The sequence below is a fragment of the Misgurnus anguillicaudatus genome, chromosome 13, assembly GCF_027580225.2.
Source record: "Misgurnus anguillicaudatus chromosome 13, ASM2758022v2, whole genome shotgun sequence".
Classification (NCBI taxonomy): Eukaryota; Metazoa; Chordata; class Actinopteri; order Cypriniformes; family Cobitidae; genus Misgurnus; species Misgurnus anguillicaudatus.
In genome coordinates, this window is record NC_073349.2 from 15,199,387 (window position 1) to 15,216,213 (window position 16,827).

The 16,827-nt window shown below is 41.0% G+C and overlaps 1 protein-coding gene across 1 annotated transcript; it reads right to left on the reverse strand.

Annotated features, from left to right (window-relative positions):
• Positions 1-1,067: 1,067 nt before the first annotated feature.
• Positions 1,068-15,424, reverse strand: tasorb (transcription activation suppressor b). The gene is made up of 23 exons (XM_055188112.2): positions 14,979-15,424; positions 13,223-13,368; positions 12,970-13,062; positions 11,883-11,955; positions 11,069-11,160; positions 10,826-10,960; positions 10,617-10,732; positions 10,062-10,096; positions 9,843-9,948; positions 9,642-9,745; positions 7,989-8,092; positions 7,736-7,808; positions 7,555-7,629; positions 6,762-7,460; positions 5,890-6,164; positions 5,664-5,790; positions 4,724-5,574; positions 4,528-4,647; positions 4,256-4,415; positions 4,058-4,157; positions 3,786-3,964; positions 3,555-3,686; positions 1,068-3,460 (listed from the first exon to the last, which is right to left on the reverse strand). Exons 1-23 carry the CDS (start codon positions 15,286-15,288, stop codon positions 1,974-1,976), a joined length of 5,592 nt encoding a protein of 1,863 aa, XP_055044087.2. The 5' UTR covers positions 15,289-15,424; the 3' UTR covers positions 1,068-1,973.
• Positions 15,425-16,827: the final 1,403 nt, after the last annotated feature.

Below are 16,827 nucleotides of genomic sequence, written 5' to 3' on the forward strand. Positions count from 1 at the left end.
TTGACATTTTTAAAACCAAGTTTTCGTGAGAATCACCCATGTATAGAATATATGTGACCCAATCTGTTTTCTACACAAAATCATTATATATGTAAAGAATATTGTGTGAAAATATAACCTTGATGTCTTTAATATTGACCGAGTAAGGTCACGTCTAAGATTGAAATTAATGTGAAACCAAACTTCAATGTTCCTAAATGCATAATTAGACTTTAGCCTGGATTTCAGACAGGGTCACATATGTGTGTGCATGTAAAATATAGTAATGTGAAAGTTGCATCTTATTCTCTTGATATTTTCTCTTATTATGAATTATTGTATTTTTAGTGTAAGATATCCTTAAATACTTTGTTTCACAATTGAATAGAATTACAGGTAAGAGTCAAAAGCCACACAAGGTGGTGTGGATGTATATGGACAGCATATATCAGCGGGCTAAAGATCACATGAAGTCTTACAGGTGAAAGTGTCATCTGTCATTCTCATCAGCTGTGATTGTTTGTCCATATTCAAACTGACTATAAATAGTTAATAAATGAATATATCAAATGAGAGATGAGATGACATAAGGTCAGGTTTAAGCAGATTACTACTCCAACAATTTTTCAGCCTTTTAATAATCCCTTAAGCTTTCTTCATCTTCTGCAGAGAGTGGTGGTTGGTCTCATTTTTGTTTTAACTTCTTATATAAACTCAAGAAAAATAATGAAAGTGCTTGGAGAGAAGAGTTATTGGGCAAAATCTGTGTAGCAATAGCATCTAAAACCTTACTTAGGTTAAATTCATTACGTAAAACATAAATCTATACTACTTAATCTGAAAACATGAGTGTATGATGTCATAGTTTATGCAATAAATCTTAAATCAGGATTTATGTGTGAAAAAATTTATGTAATGGGCATGATCAGTTATGGTTGATACATATTACAATGCTGTCTTGAAGATAAACTTTTTTGTAATTCGACATATGGTGTACTTTTGGGTGCAGAAGAGCAGTTTGTGTCTAGGCACATCCCAAAAGCCCCAACATTTTCAAACTCACAACTAATTTTAAAATAGACATGACACGCAACAAAAAATATATTAGTCATTGTTTCCAGACACAACCGTTTATCTGGTAAATAATAACATTTGTCAAATGTCCTGAGGTTGTATTTTCTACAAAACTTTAGTTGATTATAATCGTGTTCATCATGTACAAAAGGCGAATTCAGAGTCATTTATGAAATCAAAGTTATATAAATCTTCCCTTAATTATAGATTTAAACATTTAAACAAGAGTTTCATTTTCGACAGATACACAAACCCTTCAAGAAATTGCATGAGCCAATGAGATGACACCCTCTACTGGCCGGTTGTAGAACCACAAGTTAAATGGTGCCAGAGATCACGCTATAGAAACAACTTTGGCAGTGATTCACCTCATTGGGAAAAAATCTGTAACAAGATGTTTATATATATAGCTATAGCATCATAAATAACTATGTACATATACAAAGATTTCACACATTCCCATCCGTTTGTCAATACTGAACACAATATCACAATGTTTGATACAACCTTGTTTTAATAGAACATCTGTACAACCAAGAATGTAAAAAAAAGAACAGCTAAAATGAAGAATGACACAACTTTTTCCTCTTTAAAAAAATATCGTCTGCATTTTGCTTCTTGTTCACAAATCGTTTCGAAAATCCCAACAAAAATGAAACATTGAAAGGCAATTACATTTCTTGGCAATATAAATATAGTGGTATGAACAAGGTTTCTCAAACATTTAGTTTAGGAAGAGCATTACTGAAAACAGTGAATCTCTGGCCACTGTCCGGGTCACAAACCGTATTTATACAAAACCAGATTTCTTTTTTTTATTTCAGATCATGACATTTCAATTTGATGTGCTCTTACAGTTAAATATGTACATTCCTAATGCCAGTAGTCTTTACGGGAGCACACCACGTCCCAAATGGCATTTAGTTGTAAGTGTAGTCCGAATAGTAGTCTGAGCGTCCACCCCCTCCCCTCCCGGGTGGATAGCCCCAGTTACACGGCCCTCCTCTGATTTGGCCTCGGCCTGGTCTAGATCTCATGGGCATGGGCGGTACTCCTCTACCCCTGAAGCCTCCACGCATCATATCACTAGGTCCGGAAAAGCCCCCTCTGGGGCCGTACGTGCTGTTGCCACGTGCGTTCATGCCAGCCGGCCCACCTCGACACAAAGGCCCCGGGTTAGATCCGGGGATGGGCAGGAGTCCTCTGCTAGAAGTGCCGCCCCTGGAGGTTGGGGGATGACTGCCTCCGCGACCCTCTAAGGGAGAGTTCTTTGGAGTACTGTTTCCCTTGCTGCTCGGTGCCGAACTTCCCGCCGCACCGCCTTTCTCTTTACTTTCTTTCTGCTGTACAAGGCCTACTGCAGATGTGGCTGGAGCAGGTGTGCTGTCATCTTCTTGAGTATTAGAGGTTCCAATCTCGCTTGATCCCACCCATGATCCATCCTTAGTCCCTGTGGACTCGGTTTGGGTGGCAGGGATAGTGCTGAGCCCTCCTCCACTTTGTCCGGTTGCAAAACTGGGCTGGGACCCTGGTGTCACCCCCCAGTTAAAAAGCGGAGGAACAGGAGGAATAGGAGTAAGGGATGGAAAGAGAGGAGCTGTATCTGGGAAGGAGGGGAAAGTAGTTGGAAAAGAGGAGGAGGATGAAGTTGTAGATGATGATGCACTGATCTTTGCATCCTTAGATCCAGCAAATCCTGGCTCACTGGCACTGCCTGCTGTTGGTGTCTCAGGGGCCACGCAGTCCGAAACCGGCAGGGATGGTGTGGGGAGCTGAAGAGAGGAGGGTGATTCTGAAACAAGAGGCACCTCCACTGTGCTAACAGGGGGCGGAGGGAAGGAGGCGGGGTGGGATGGGTGAATGGTGAGTGGCTGGGTGATGGGCATGGTGGAGGTGTTTGCAGGAGCAGGCTGAAGAGTGGCACTTTGACCATACTCTGATGACTTTGAGCCCGCCCTGACTGGGGATGAATACGCAGAGGTCATGTGGTATGCAGGAGACCCCGAGTAAGGGCTCCACTGTGCCGAGTTGGGGCACAGGTAGCTCTGGTGAGGGTTCACCCCAAAACTGGCCAGAGGGTCCTCCACATCAGGCCTAGGATTGGCCTCCTGATTGGTGGCTTTATACTGAGCGATAGCAGATTTGATAGCTGCATAATCGATCGAGTAAGAGCTCTGGGCTGGATAGGTGACGGGAGGTTGTGGAACTATAAGGGGATTCATAACGGGGTCCAAGGGGGGCTGATCAGGGAGAGGAGGGCGGAAGCCATCGGACTGAGGAAGAGGGGGCAGAGGTACCATCTGCTCCCGAAGTTCATTTTCAGTCTGAATGGAAGTCTCTGTGATATCCATGTCATCTTCGGAGTCTATGGACATGTCCTCTTCATCTACGACCGCATCGGGCTCCGCTGAGCAAAAGAGAGAGAAGACTAGTTTATAGTTTGTAATCACAACTGTACAATGTGGTTTCTAGATGAAGGAGATTAAGATATTTAGACTTACCTGGAGTAGGCAGGACAATCTCCGCTTCTTCTGGAATGCTGAGCAAACCCTGGAAGTTGTTCATGATGCCATTCATGTTCGCAACAATGATTCCACTACCGGAAAACTGTGAGAATGTCTTATCATGCTTTTCTGTAGTGAAACACATGAACAAGGGATGAGTTTTACATCAAGAAACAATATAAATGCCATTAATTAAAGAAGTCTTTACATCCCATCCGTTGTGTCTACCTGTAAGAAAGATGATGTGTCTGTGCTGTGTGTGTTGAGCTTGCAACTTCACCAAACACTCCAAATCGGGAGCGTGCCTAGATGGAGTGTCACATTCATGGTAGGGCAGGAACTCGACCAAGTGTTTCTTCTGGTAAACCGTCAACAGGTTTAACAGGTCAAGGGCCTCTGTGTTTAACCTGTGAGTGGACAGAAGTAAAGTGAAAGGATTTACTTTTTACTATATAGGTCTGCCAGGATTGGCTAAATAGTCCAGAACCTTGGTGTCTAACCTGCTAAGCTCTTTAAGCTTCTTCTGCGTTTTACAGTGCACTTTCCACTTCCAGGGTGAGCCTTGACCCTCCAGAAACTGCAGAAATGCTTGTAGCCTCTCTGAAAACACAACATAAATGTGAGTCTTCAAAGAACATATTCATTTGTGCTGCAATTACTGCTATTAAGTGATTTAAGGGGATGTTGTCATTATTCACCTAGTGTCATATTGTCAGGGTTTAGAATGAACTCATCCGACACAACGACACCGCCTGACACAAAAAGCTCATTGTAAGTACGATTTTTCACATCGTCCAGGCTGTCGACTCCAGCAAAATAAACTGTAGGCAACTTCTTCAGAGAAACCAGTGCGGGGATCTAAATCGGACACAGAGGGGAAAATTCTTACACTGGATGTTTCCAAACTTGCTCATGCAATTGAAGAATATCATTTGGAAATGCTGCTCTATTGATTTGTAAGATTGTGTACCTTATGTACATGAGCAGCAATGTCCTCATTTTGAATGATGATCATAAACTTCTGTTGACTTTTCATCTGCAGGTAAGTCTGCGGGTTGCAATCGATGTTGCCAAGACTTTGTAAATATTCCTGAAAAAAAACATAAGGAATTAGTTTAAAGGTCAGCCTATAAATTTGGACAGAAGTCCTGCATCCCACGTCTCACCTTGATTTCAGAGCAGAGTTCACTTTCCTCATCTCCTTTCTGAATGAAGAACCTCACTGCATTCTTCTGCATGATCTCCATCAGTGTGCTCAACACATCCGGCTGGATTTGTCCCATAATGTCGCAGCCCACAGCGCTCGAGGTTCCTGCAGGGGTAGCGTCCAATGCCATTTCTGGAATTGCAGGACATGGAAGCTGACTGGCACTTCCTGCCGATGGGGAACATGTAGTAATTTCCAAAACGTTGGTACCCTTAGGGTCAGCTGATTTTCCTATTGAAGGTAAATGGACTTCTTTGACTTTGCCGGAGCGACGTTTGTCTGAAGCCAGAGGTTGCTTAGGGGTAGGTGCGGGAGCTTGCGGCTTGCTCTGGGAAGCCTGAGATTTAGGCACCGGAGATGATGTTTTAGTGTGTTGAGGGGTAGGTGGTGATGGTAAGATGGGTTGAGCAGGAGCCGGCATGGCAGGAGGGGGTGGTGCAGACGGTAAAGGGGTGGGCGCTGGCAATGGGGTGGGCGCTGGCAATGCGGCGGTCACAGGTTCTAAAGATGCACCGGGAGACCGAATCAATCTGTTCATCTTCTCACAAAGACTGCTGACGTAGCCATGCACAGGCAGCGAAGAGACATAATTTGAGATAAAAGGAGAGAAGCCCGAGCTTGACCAATTGGCCTGCTCCTCGCATCGAGGCAAAGGAGGCTGGGGGATGTAATTTATGTGTTGTGCCTCCATCAGTTCCTGGATGCCCGTGCAGAGATTCTGAAACTCACAGTCGAGGATCGTGTCTACTACTCGCCTGGGAGATGGTACTTGCTTCTCTACGCCGCTCAGACAAGCCTCACTGACTCCCTCTGAAGATAAATACAGATACATACATTGTGTGAAAATATAACCTTGATATCTTTAATATTGACTGAGTCAAGTGTAAGCATGTATGTACCAGTGCTGGACGCTCTCCACAGATGGCGGCTCTGATTCAATGCTTCTGCTGGACGGGACGGCTGCTGCTCCATACTGGAGGGAGGACTGTACACATCCATACTGCTCCTGCTCAACGCCATTTGTTCCTACACACAATAGGCTATAGGTTAACTACATCATCAACATTAGGATGAGAGCTTGGATAAAGATACATCTAGTGACATTGATCACAAAACGATCCAAACCTCTAAGTAATCCTGAACCTGCTCCTCTTCAGAACGTCTGGCTCGCAGGTCAAGGTCAAAGTGGGAGGCCGGTTCAACAGGGTCGAGACTCTGATCCATCGTCATGCTATTTGGTAGCATCATGTGCTGACCACTAGGAGTATTAGAGTTCTGGCCCATCTTGTTGATCATGCTGAGGAAGAGTTTGAGCAACGTATGCGTGTCTCGAACATTGGGGCTCTGAGTCTCACGATCCCGCAGGTCCGTGTCGCACAGGCCCATGTTGTCCATCATCACTGACAGAAAGAGAGAATTGCAGTCAACAAGGAGCTCATAGCTGATCAAGTGCAGTCAGAGAGGTGGGAGAGTATCACATTTATTGACTCCTTTACGTATGTAAAAATATGTGAGAGCTTAACTATTCTCTCAATTTTGAGATTTTCCACAAATTGTGTTTGCGTATAAGTTTTGCTTTATTTTCTCATAGAAAAAACAGGACATGCTTTGCTAAAAACAACATACAAGAAATTGCAGATGCAAAAAGTGTCTTCATGACAGACAAGCCCAGACAGAATCAAACGATTTAATTTCAGTAGTGTAGTGTTCATGTAGCTCAATTGGTAAAGCATTGCATTAGCGGCACAAAGGTCAGGGTTTTGATTCCCAGAAAACACACACTGATCAAATGTATTTAAATTTATGCTTTTGGCAGACGCTTTTATCCTAAATGAGTTACAAGGCATACGTTTTTATCATAATCCTAGGTTCGAACCCATGACCTTTTGCACTGCTAATGCACCGAGCTATACCGAAGCACACGTATAGATTGAATGCACTGTATCTGCCCAATGCTTAAATGTAAATTTCCCAACAAACTTCATCCATGCACTCACCTCTTCCTGGTTCCCCGTTCTCCAGATCGGTCCTCAGATACTTGCTAACGCCTCCAGGACCATCCCTCTCCAGCCTCCTTTTCAAGCTGGCAGCGTCCCAGTCTTCCTCTCTTTCCTGCCCGCTCCCCACTGTAGTCCGCTTATGTAACTGTATCAGCTTCAGCAATTTCTCCATCTTTTCCTTATCATACTCTCCCTGTGTTCTCTGAGCAGCACCGTTGGACTGGGAAGCCCCATGTGTACTGCTGCTCGGCACTTGTCTATCTGACCCTCCCCAGTCTGACAAGGGGCTGTACTCTTCTCCACCTGCTGGCGGGGACTCAACTACCGGTCTACTGTCCTTTAAACCCTGCTGCAGCACCTCCACAGGAAGCTGGAAATGTGTCGGCCCCTTTATGTAAGAGGATAGCGCCAGGTCCATGTTCTTAGGACGAGGCGCCGGGTGTAGGTTTGTACGGTCATCCAAACTGTGTCGGTACTCCGCCACATGGAAGGGCCGTATAGAGCCTATTGCCTGTTGCTTTATGTAGTCCAACGCCTGACGTCTCAGCCCCGCAGAAAGGTCTTTGGGTGCGTTGGCACGCATTTTGAAGAGACCGTGGTGCAGGGCGGGAACAAAATCATCAAGGTCATGGGTGATTGGGTCCTTAGGCTCTAATGGAACCAGAGGGTCTTCATTTACATCCGAGTTCTTAGGAACTTGAAAACAAAACAAAAGCAGGTAGAAGAGTGAAGTCAGTCATGGATACACACCAAAATACAACTTAGTTGCGTACAAAAGGGTGATACTCACTTAACCTGGAGATGTTCCTTTGCTCTTGGAAGATAAAAAGCGCCTGCAAGCTCCTGTCATTTCTGCCTCGCCTCTCTTAGAAGAAACAACAAAATAAAGTCTTTAATATCCCACGCCATTCCATCTTTATATATAGTCAATGCTATTGATCTTTGTAAGATGATGTAGTGTGTGAACCTACCATTGGTGGTTTGCAAATGCGAGGACGAGAGAAGGAACAGAAATCCTTTGTCTATCAATGGCTTCACCAGAACCTACAAGTGCAAAGCGTTTAATTATAGCGTAACTCTAAAATCTATTAATATCAAGACAGACATCTCCATATCAGCTTACTGACACAGATTTAATCAAGGGTGGGCGATGACCTCACCCCGCTACAAAGGAAAGCTGCAGAAATTAATTCAATCAAAGAGTGCTACTGTGAATGATCTCACCATTCGGTCTCTCTCAAGCCGCTGAAGCAATCCGGACAGACTGTTTTCCTGTTTACTCTTTCCAGCGACTTCATATAGACTGCAGTACATCCCACACTTCAACACTGCAACACAGCACATTTTCAGCGTTTGCATAACTCAAACCGACATGATAGCAGCAAAATAAAACAGATTGATTGGACGGATTGCAGCAGAACACAACAAACCCGGGTGTTTAAATGTGGGATGGCTTTCAAATTTTGCTTTGCCGTGTCCTATATGCTGTGTGATCTAGACACGACAAGCCACAAACAGCCCTAAAGTTTGTGGGCCAAGCTGTTTGTCTCTGAAATAACATTGTTGGTGCGTTCGAAACCTACCCTACCAGGCGTAAAAAAAGTAGGCGAGGCGAGTACTAGTATGTCCGAATAAATAGTATTCAAAAAAATAATAGGCAAACAGTACACGGATGACCTACTATTTCCGTCAAGATCCGGCTTTAACAATGCGGCTTTATTCAAAATCAAATACATACACCCACCTAAAGGATTATTAGGAACACCTTTTCAATTTCTCAATAATGCAATGGTGTAATGGTGAAGGGGATGTTTTCTTGGCACACTTTAGGCCCCTTAGTGCCAACTGGGCATCGTTTAAATGCCACGGCCTACCTGAGCATTGTTTCTGACCATGTCCATCCCTTTATGACCACCCTGTACCTATCCTCTGATGGGCACTTCCAGCAGGATAATACACCATGTCACAAAGCTCAAATCATTTCAAATTGGTTTCTTGAACATGACAATGAGTTCACTGTACTAAAATGACCCCCACAATCACCAGATCTCAACCCAATAGAGCATCTTTGGTATGTGGTGGAATGGGAGCTTCTTGCCCTGGATCTGCATCCCACAAATCTCCAACTGCAAGATGCTATCCGATCAATATGGACCAACATTTACAAAGAATGCTTACAGCACCTTGTTGAATCAATGTCACGTAGAATTAAGGCGAAAGGGGGTCAAACACAGTATAAGTATGGTGTTCCTAATAATCCTTTAGGTGAGTGTACATTAAAAAGCTGTCCCTTACGGTTAAATTGCACTTTCTTTAACATCATTCCAGTAGGGATGGATGGGCGATAATTCGCATGTGATAGTTATTGCGCATTTTGTCAATGAAGCCGGTCTCGTGATTAGAAGTAAATCGCCATCACGTGCTTTCAGATGGAGCGGCATTTACTACACAAAGTCGTAGATCACTGACAATCGGGGCAATTTCGCATTAATTATCACGGACGTATCGCCTGTGATATGTATGCGATATGGCCCAGCTTGTCAGTGAACTACAACTTTGTGTAGTAAATACTGCTCCATCTGAATAGCAGGTGATGCCGATTTACTACTAATCAAGGAACCGGCTTTACTGACGAGATGCGCATGATATCGCATGCAAATTATCGCGCATCCCTACATTTCAGTTAACTTGTTTTGACGATGTATGTCACAAGATGTATCAACATGGGCAGATGTAGTATGTCCGAATTCATTCATACCATCCATATTCATACCATACCTACTGTTTTAATGGTCATCTAATTCAGTACCTACTGTCACAGTATGCAATTTCAGACACAGGTGAGAAAAGTGTAAACCATCAAGAAACTTGTCTCACCCTCTCGTGATCCGCTGTACGTGTCCCACGACAACAGAACAGATGGGATCTTTCTCTTTATTTGATCGAGGTGCATCGCCACATTGATATCAAGCTTATCCGGTCTGAAAGTTGCAACACAAAAGATACGAAATTTAAAACCGGAGAAAATTTCTTAAGACAAAATTGAGAATGAAGAGAATCATAGAGTATCAGACTCACAGTTTGAGGGGAAGAAGAGGGAGACTTGTAGACCGGATGTGCACTTGATAGACCTCTTCTCTTTTATTCACCAATGAGCCACTCCAAACTGTATATTTCCGGCGAACTGAAAACATCAAATGCAAAAGAAAGCGTTAGATCAACGTTAGGTCAACTCAGATCAAGTAAAATGTAATCATAGATAAATCATCAGACAAGAGAAATGTATAAAAATCTTACCCCTTGGGCCTTCATACACAGTGCTGTTTAACCTACTAGAATAGAAGACAACCGTTTTAAAATTCACATAATACCAATGATGTGTTTTACCAAAAATGCATCAAATTTAGTGTAAACATTATGCTTAAATTTTTATCAATTTTAAGTAATAACTGCTTCGTTCTGCAAAAGTGGGAGTCATTTCCCATTATTCTGAAAAATGTAATTATCAAAGCTCATATAAATTCAAAAACTAAAAAAATAGTTTTTAATAGAAAAGCAAACACAACTTTATACTATTAAGTTTTAATCACTGTTATAATTTTTGATTTTGTATACATGTAATATTTCTGTGCTTTTTTATATAGGTTTACATATGTTACACTAAGAGGAAGTAAGGACTCTTAAGTGATAGAGATTGTCAGGAAATCAGTTAAGGAATAAGAGATGTGAAACTGGAGTCCACCAGGACTCAAACTGAAGTCATCCAAAATCCTACTGCACGTTACAATCAGTTGCACAGTTCTTGGCAATGACATAACACACACTACCCAATCAAAAATCAGTATTTCATACCTATGGGCGGCCGTGACCGCCTCCTTGCCTTTGTACTGAAAAGATACAACTGCATATGGTAACACCTGCCGGGGCCTTGACCGTAACTCATCAAATGCAAATTCAAACAAGAATTGCTGAAAAAAAACCCAGAGGGAATTAAATAGAGATCATCTATCCGGTCAAATATGAAAATTAAAATGGAAAAAAAGTACTAGCAAATGACTAACCTGAGTGTGTTCAAAGGCCCTATAGGACAATAATGAGGTCACTTTGCTGGCATTTTTATAGACATGGCAGTCATATTTCAGAGAGGGCTCAAGAGTACTCTTGGGCATGTTCTCAAATATTGTCTTCACTTTACCCTGGAGGATATAAAAAGACACATGTTGTTAGGGCATTGATTTCAGTAAAGCAATTTTAAAACATTATGTATTGCGCAAAACAAAAACTGACTGAACTGAAGCACGTACCTTCATGACTTTAAATATTATTATGTCTCCAGTAGCACCCACTTCAAATGGATTCATTTGTAACAAATCCGAGTATTTTGAGAGGTAAATCCCTATAAATGGAAAAGGAGCAGAATTTGTTACCCGAGGAAAGATTAAGTCACATACTGTACATGTCCTTAATTTAATCCTACTTACAGTACTATGTCATGCTTACTATGCTTGTTATGAAAAAAATGCACAAATAATTTAATCTGTTTAAGAGACCACAGACACTTGGAACATGGAAATTTAATTTATAAATTTATTAGCTAGCTTAAATCTTGTGATATATGGAAAGTTCATTAACATTTATTTAACCTTCACATAAGGTCATTGACCATATAAAACCACAACATCAACTTTAATAATAAAAAAAAACACTGTTTTTGTGATTTCATAAAGCGGTTTTGGAGATAAGAGGTTTCGATCTACAATATTTTCCTTGTGTTTTATACTGTCAGGTTGATGGAAATGCATATTGAAATGATATGCAGATGACATTATGCATAGTAAAACTAGCCGTTGTAAGCTCAATATATGTTTTTTTTTTTTGGTGGAGATGCACGTACGCACACAGTCTTACACAGACTTAATAAAGTGAATTTTACGCAGTTTCTGTTGTGTGCATAGTTTTATATTTCTGAAATGTTTGTGCGTGTGCAAAATCTGCCTCATATGCATATGCACACTTTAAGGAGGAAATCTATGCAAAGTTTAAGAAATGAGACCCCAGGACTTTTTACAAAAAGATAAGCCCGTCTTTTATTGGAAGCAACGTCGTGGAGTCCCTCACCTTTTCCAGGGCTTCCCAGAATGGTGATCCGCGAATGTCCGACAGATAGACCCTTTTCACAGACCCAGTGAACCTGAAAAAAGGAAAAGATATTACATTGCTTAGTAATTTCAGGGGGAACTGTTACAAATGCTCTGTCAGTGTACCTGTACACAACCTATACAAGCAATGTCATGGTCATTTGCTCTATATTCATGAAATGTATGAATTCATTTAATGTTTAGATCTTAAAATACTTTTAGGCAAATTTTATTCAAGTATTATACATTTTATCAGTCTCTTTGTTGAATTATAACCTATAACCTTGCTGTGTGTGTACGCTGAAATTAAAGGAACACACCCACATTTGGGGAATTAAGCTTATTCACCGTATGCCCCAGAGATAGATAAGTCCATACATACCTTTTTTATCCCTGCGTGTGCCGCAACTCTGTCTGACGCATCTCTGCTAGCTTAGCTTAGCACAAAGACTGGAAGTTAATGGCTCCAGCTAGCATACTGCTCCCAATAAATGACAAAATAACGCAAACATTTTCCTATTTATATGTTGTGATTTATATAGTCACAGCGTGTACAAATAACAAGGTCATATGAGACACAGCTATCTTTTAACCGTATACATACAGGTAACTATATTCCCTGAAGATGAAGCACTGCTACTTGGGCGGAGTGATTTGCTCGCAGCACCCGTGAGGAACAGAGAGTTCGCTAAGAGTCACTCCGCTCTTGTAGCAGTGCTTCGCCTTCTGAGAATATAGGTCCCAGGATGTAAACTGTTAAAAGATTGCTGTGTCTCATATGACCTTGTTATTTGTACACTATGTGACTATACAAATCAAAACACATAAATAAACAATTATTTTGTCACTTATAGGGGGCAGTATGCTAGCTGGAGCCATTTACTTCCAGTCTTTATGCTAAGCTAAGCTAGCGGTGGGTGCGTCAGGCAGAGTAATGGCACACACAGAGATGAAAAAGGTATGTATGGACTTATCTAACTCTGGGGGATACGGTGAATAAGCAAATTTCCCAAAATGTGGGCGTGTTCCTTTAACACTGAGGTCATGACAATAGACAACAATCTCACCTTATTTTTCTCCGGCAGAAGAAAAGCATACGATTCTGTGAGTTCTGCCTCCGTCCTTCCATTCTGCTTCAACTCCCTTTTCTTCTCAATGAACTACAAAAGACACAATAACAACACGTCACAATTTACTACCAAAACATCCTTTGATGCTGAAGACAAAATCAGTCACAAATGAAAATGAAAGTGAAAATGAAGCAGTCATTTTCATAAAAGCATGTTCATCTGCACCAAATAAACAGAAATGAACGCTCACCTCTTTCTCCAATAGCTCATTGTGAATGAGAGAAGCTTTGGTGTAGGTGAAAGTCCCACGGGAGGATGCATCCAGATAAAAGGTGGAGAGGACTTTCACAACGTCCTCAAACTCTCTGGAATCTGGAGACAGGTGCTGCAGAAGTCCTGGAGGACAGAGCATATATTGAGACAGATGATGAAACAAATATTGCAATGAAAATAACTCAAGTAAATATGTACAAGGTTTACAGAGACAGTTTGGCATATGCACTGTAATGTTTTGCACACTTTTAATGCGTGCATGGTTTTGTACATTGGTACTAAACTGATCGGGCATACTAGCCAATAAGGCTGTTCAATTCGATTTCTGGTTGCTGAAATACAGTATGCAATACTTTTAGGAAGTTGGCATGCCTATACACTGTGAAATACTATAATCTAAACCAGTTTGCAGTTTTATGACCCAAATAATTGTGAGACTACGTGGAAAATCACTTAAAGTGAACTAATTAGGGCAGAAAGGTGATTAAAATGGTGAAAAAATAAGTGATACGAATCACCTAAAATATGCCCTTATACACAAATCAACTAAAAATGACACCTTAAATAGTAAATAAATAATAAATAAAACATGAGGTATAAAACCGCCAGACAGACAGTACAATACGATTAATATTACAGCTCAAAACAGTGTTTCTAAACCAGGGACCATCAAAAAACCTCCATGGGGGCTTCATGATGACCTAAGCTTATTTAAAATAAGAGAAACAAGCATAAAGAAATCCAAAACAACTAAACATCAAGTTAAGTTAATGTTTGGTTACTTTTAAAATGAACATACATCTACAAGTGCTGCAATATTTTATTGGATAGAAGTTGGGAGTGCTTCTAATATTTTGTGCTTGTAATATTTTCGAGAGATCCACTTACATAATCAAATACATGTACAAAGTTACCTAAATGCAAAGCAAACTGGGAATGTGAGAACATTTCAATAACTGATTTTTACACCTGTAAACCAACACAGGCAGATAGAAACATCTAAGCTTAGACTTTTCCTGTGTACTAGTTGAAAAAGTTATACAACGTAAATACAAACAAGAATATGGATCAAGATCAAACAAGATTCCTCAAGCAAAAGCAGCCATGCAACTACTACACTCCACCCCCCCACACACACGCACCTGTTTCGTTTTCATTCAAACCGACTGCATGGCCTGCTGACAAGTAAATACAACTTACATGTTTATCGTTTATTTTCTATTATAAAGACAATAGGCGAGACATGATTAATTATGTTAAACGCATGTAAAAAAAAGGGGGAAAAATATACTGACACTGGGGGGTGATTACATGCGGGGGGAACCAATGTGACGTGGTTTGGGAACACTGGGAGGTGTGGACCTTTAGCTAGCTTACAACCCTAAACCGCAAAGGCAACGAAATGTCTCCATGAACTTAACAGCCGTGGGGTCTCGCGCAAAACTCCAGGAAGGACTCGCGCTGGCGCGTGCAACTAATCCGTTCCTCGCGTGCATCGGATGGTTTGACTTAACTTACCTGCGAGCTAATATCCACATACTAACATTACCGAAAAATTCTGTGATCACGTGGCGTATTATATACACCATCCGTTAATATTGAAACACAGATCTATTATTGTATATTTGTGAGCCAAGAAAGCAGGTTTTAGCGATCTTGCAGGACGATCTGATTATGAAACGCAAACAGTCCGTTTCGGGAATGGCAGTAGTGGTAGTAAAGAGATACACAACCTTTCCGCTCCTTGATCTTTCGCGGAATCTGAAAATTTCTCCTTGGCAGCTCCTCTGTGGACTTCGTTAGCGTCGACGGTGAAGTACTACAGTTTTTTAGGTCTGACAGTCCGGTCCTCCGCCGATCTGAAGCATCTTGTTCAGACATTTGCTCGTCTTCACATCCAGCCCGATCGCCATTTTGCTTGGATGTGGCCGTGCTAGAGGCTGACAACAATTGTTTCTTGCTATCACAATCCTCCAAGGTTAGGCCACCGGAGTTGGCCCCATCCTTGTCGGTTTTTCTTTCCTGGCTGAAATTGCAGGCCATTTTTGGACCGGCGATAACCTCGTCGGCTAGCGATGAAGTTGGTTTCGGTGCCGCTTCACGGAGTAATTCTCCTTCTCAACCAGCCTCCGCCATTATGCCTGTGACGTATGCCTTCCCCACCACTGCAAAACTGTGGCGTCACTGTGTTTACATTCACGCATGCCATCGCCCCCTAGCGGCACTACTGTGCGCAGCACCGCGTCAGACCTCAAGCGTTTTTATTTTTTATACAGAAATTTATACAACAAATAAGAAAACAAAAACTAAAAAAGCATATATTACAGAAAAACATTTTATGCCTGGTTTAAAATTACAAAATTTAAATATAAATAAATATATTAAACAGTGGCTTGAATTTTGATCATTGGCTATTAAATATAGTTTTGCTTAAGACTGTGTCTCAAGTACTAGTTCTAGCAGTTAGTTAGAGCTAACCAGTCTTACTTTTTAGCATTCAAATAAGACCTTATGATGTGACATAAAAAGTTATGACCAACAAATAGCTTACTTGTCTAAACTGTTTATGTAACCGACCACAGAATTCCATAAAATCCATCTGACTGACATGTAAAGCAACCAATCACAGCTCAGCTTTGTTTCCAAATCAGATGACAACTTTGAAATTTTATCTTCCAGTTTTGTTAAACATCATGGGGCTGTTTCCTGGACAGGGATTAGATTGGTCCTAGACTAAAATAAATGTAAGAGCTGTAAACTAAAAACAACTTGCACTGACATATCATACATGAGTACCGTTAGTTTTGCCTCAAAATGCACACAAGTAATGTTTTTAGTAAGACATGTTTGTTAAAACTAGTTATATTTCCTAATTAAACTAATGTCTAGTCCTGGTTTAAGTTAATCCCTGTCTGAAAAACCACTCCCATATGTTTAGCCAACAGTCTGTGTGTGTATAATGTCAGGCTGAGACTATGTGGCACGTAAAATTTACATCAGACTTTGTTTGTAAATGGGGCAGAAAGAGAAGTTACAAACTGTCATTATTAACATTTTTGTGTACTTTCTCTTCCTAAATCACTCTTGCAAAACCTTTATTGTGCCCAACTGCCGTTTCATTTATTTAATGAAATATAACCATGTGGCAGTGGCATGATTTTAAACCAGAAACTAAAATGATAAAATACATTAAATATTAAATCTCACATACCATTTAAAGATTAAAGGAAACACCATCGTTTTTCAACACTTTACTATGTTCTTACTTCAACTTAGACAAATTAATACATACCTATCTTTTTTCAGTGCGTGCACTTAATCTTTGTACAGTGCATCGTGAATGTGTTAGCATTTAGCCTAGCGCCATTCATTCCCTAGGATCCAAACAGGGATGGGAGAAACGAAGCTTTTCGAAGCTTCGAATAAATTTAACCTCGAACGAATTGAATTGCTTCGCAAATTGATTCAGTTTTGATTCAGTTTTTCGAAGCGTTCGAAACAGTATACACGCTGGCGACACCTGCTGTTCAAAACAGTGTAAAAGCAGTAGGATCTTTCCAAATATTTTACACTTTTTAAAAA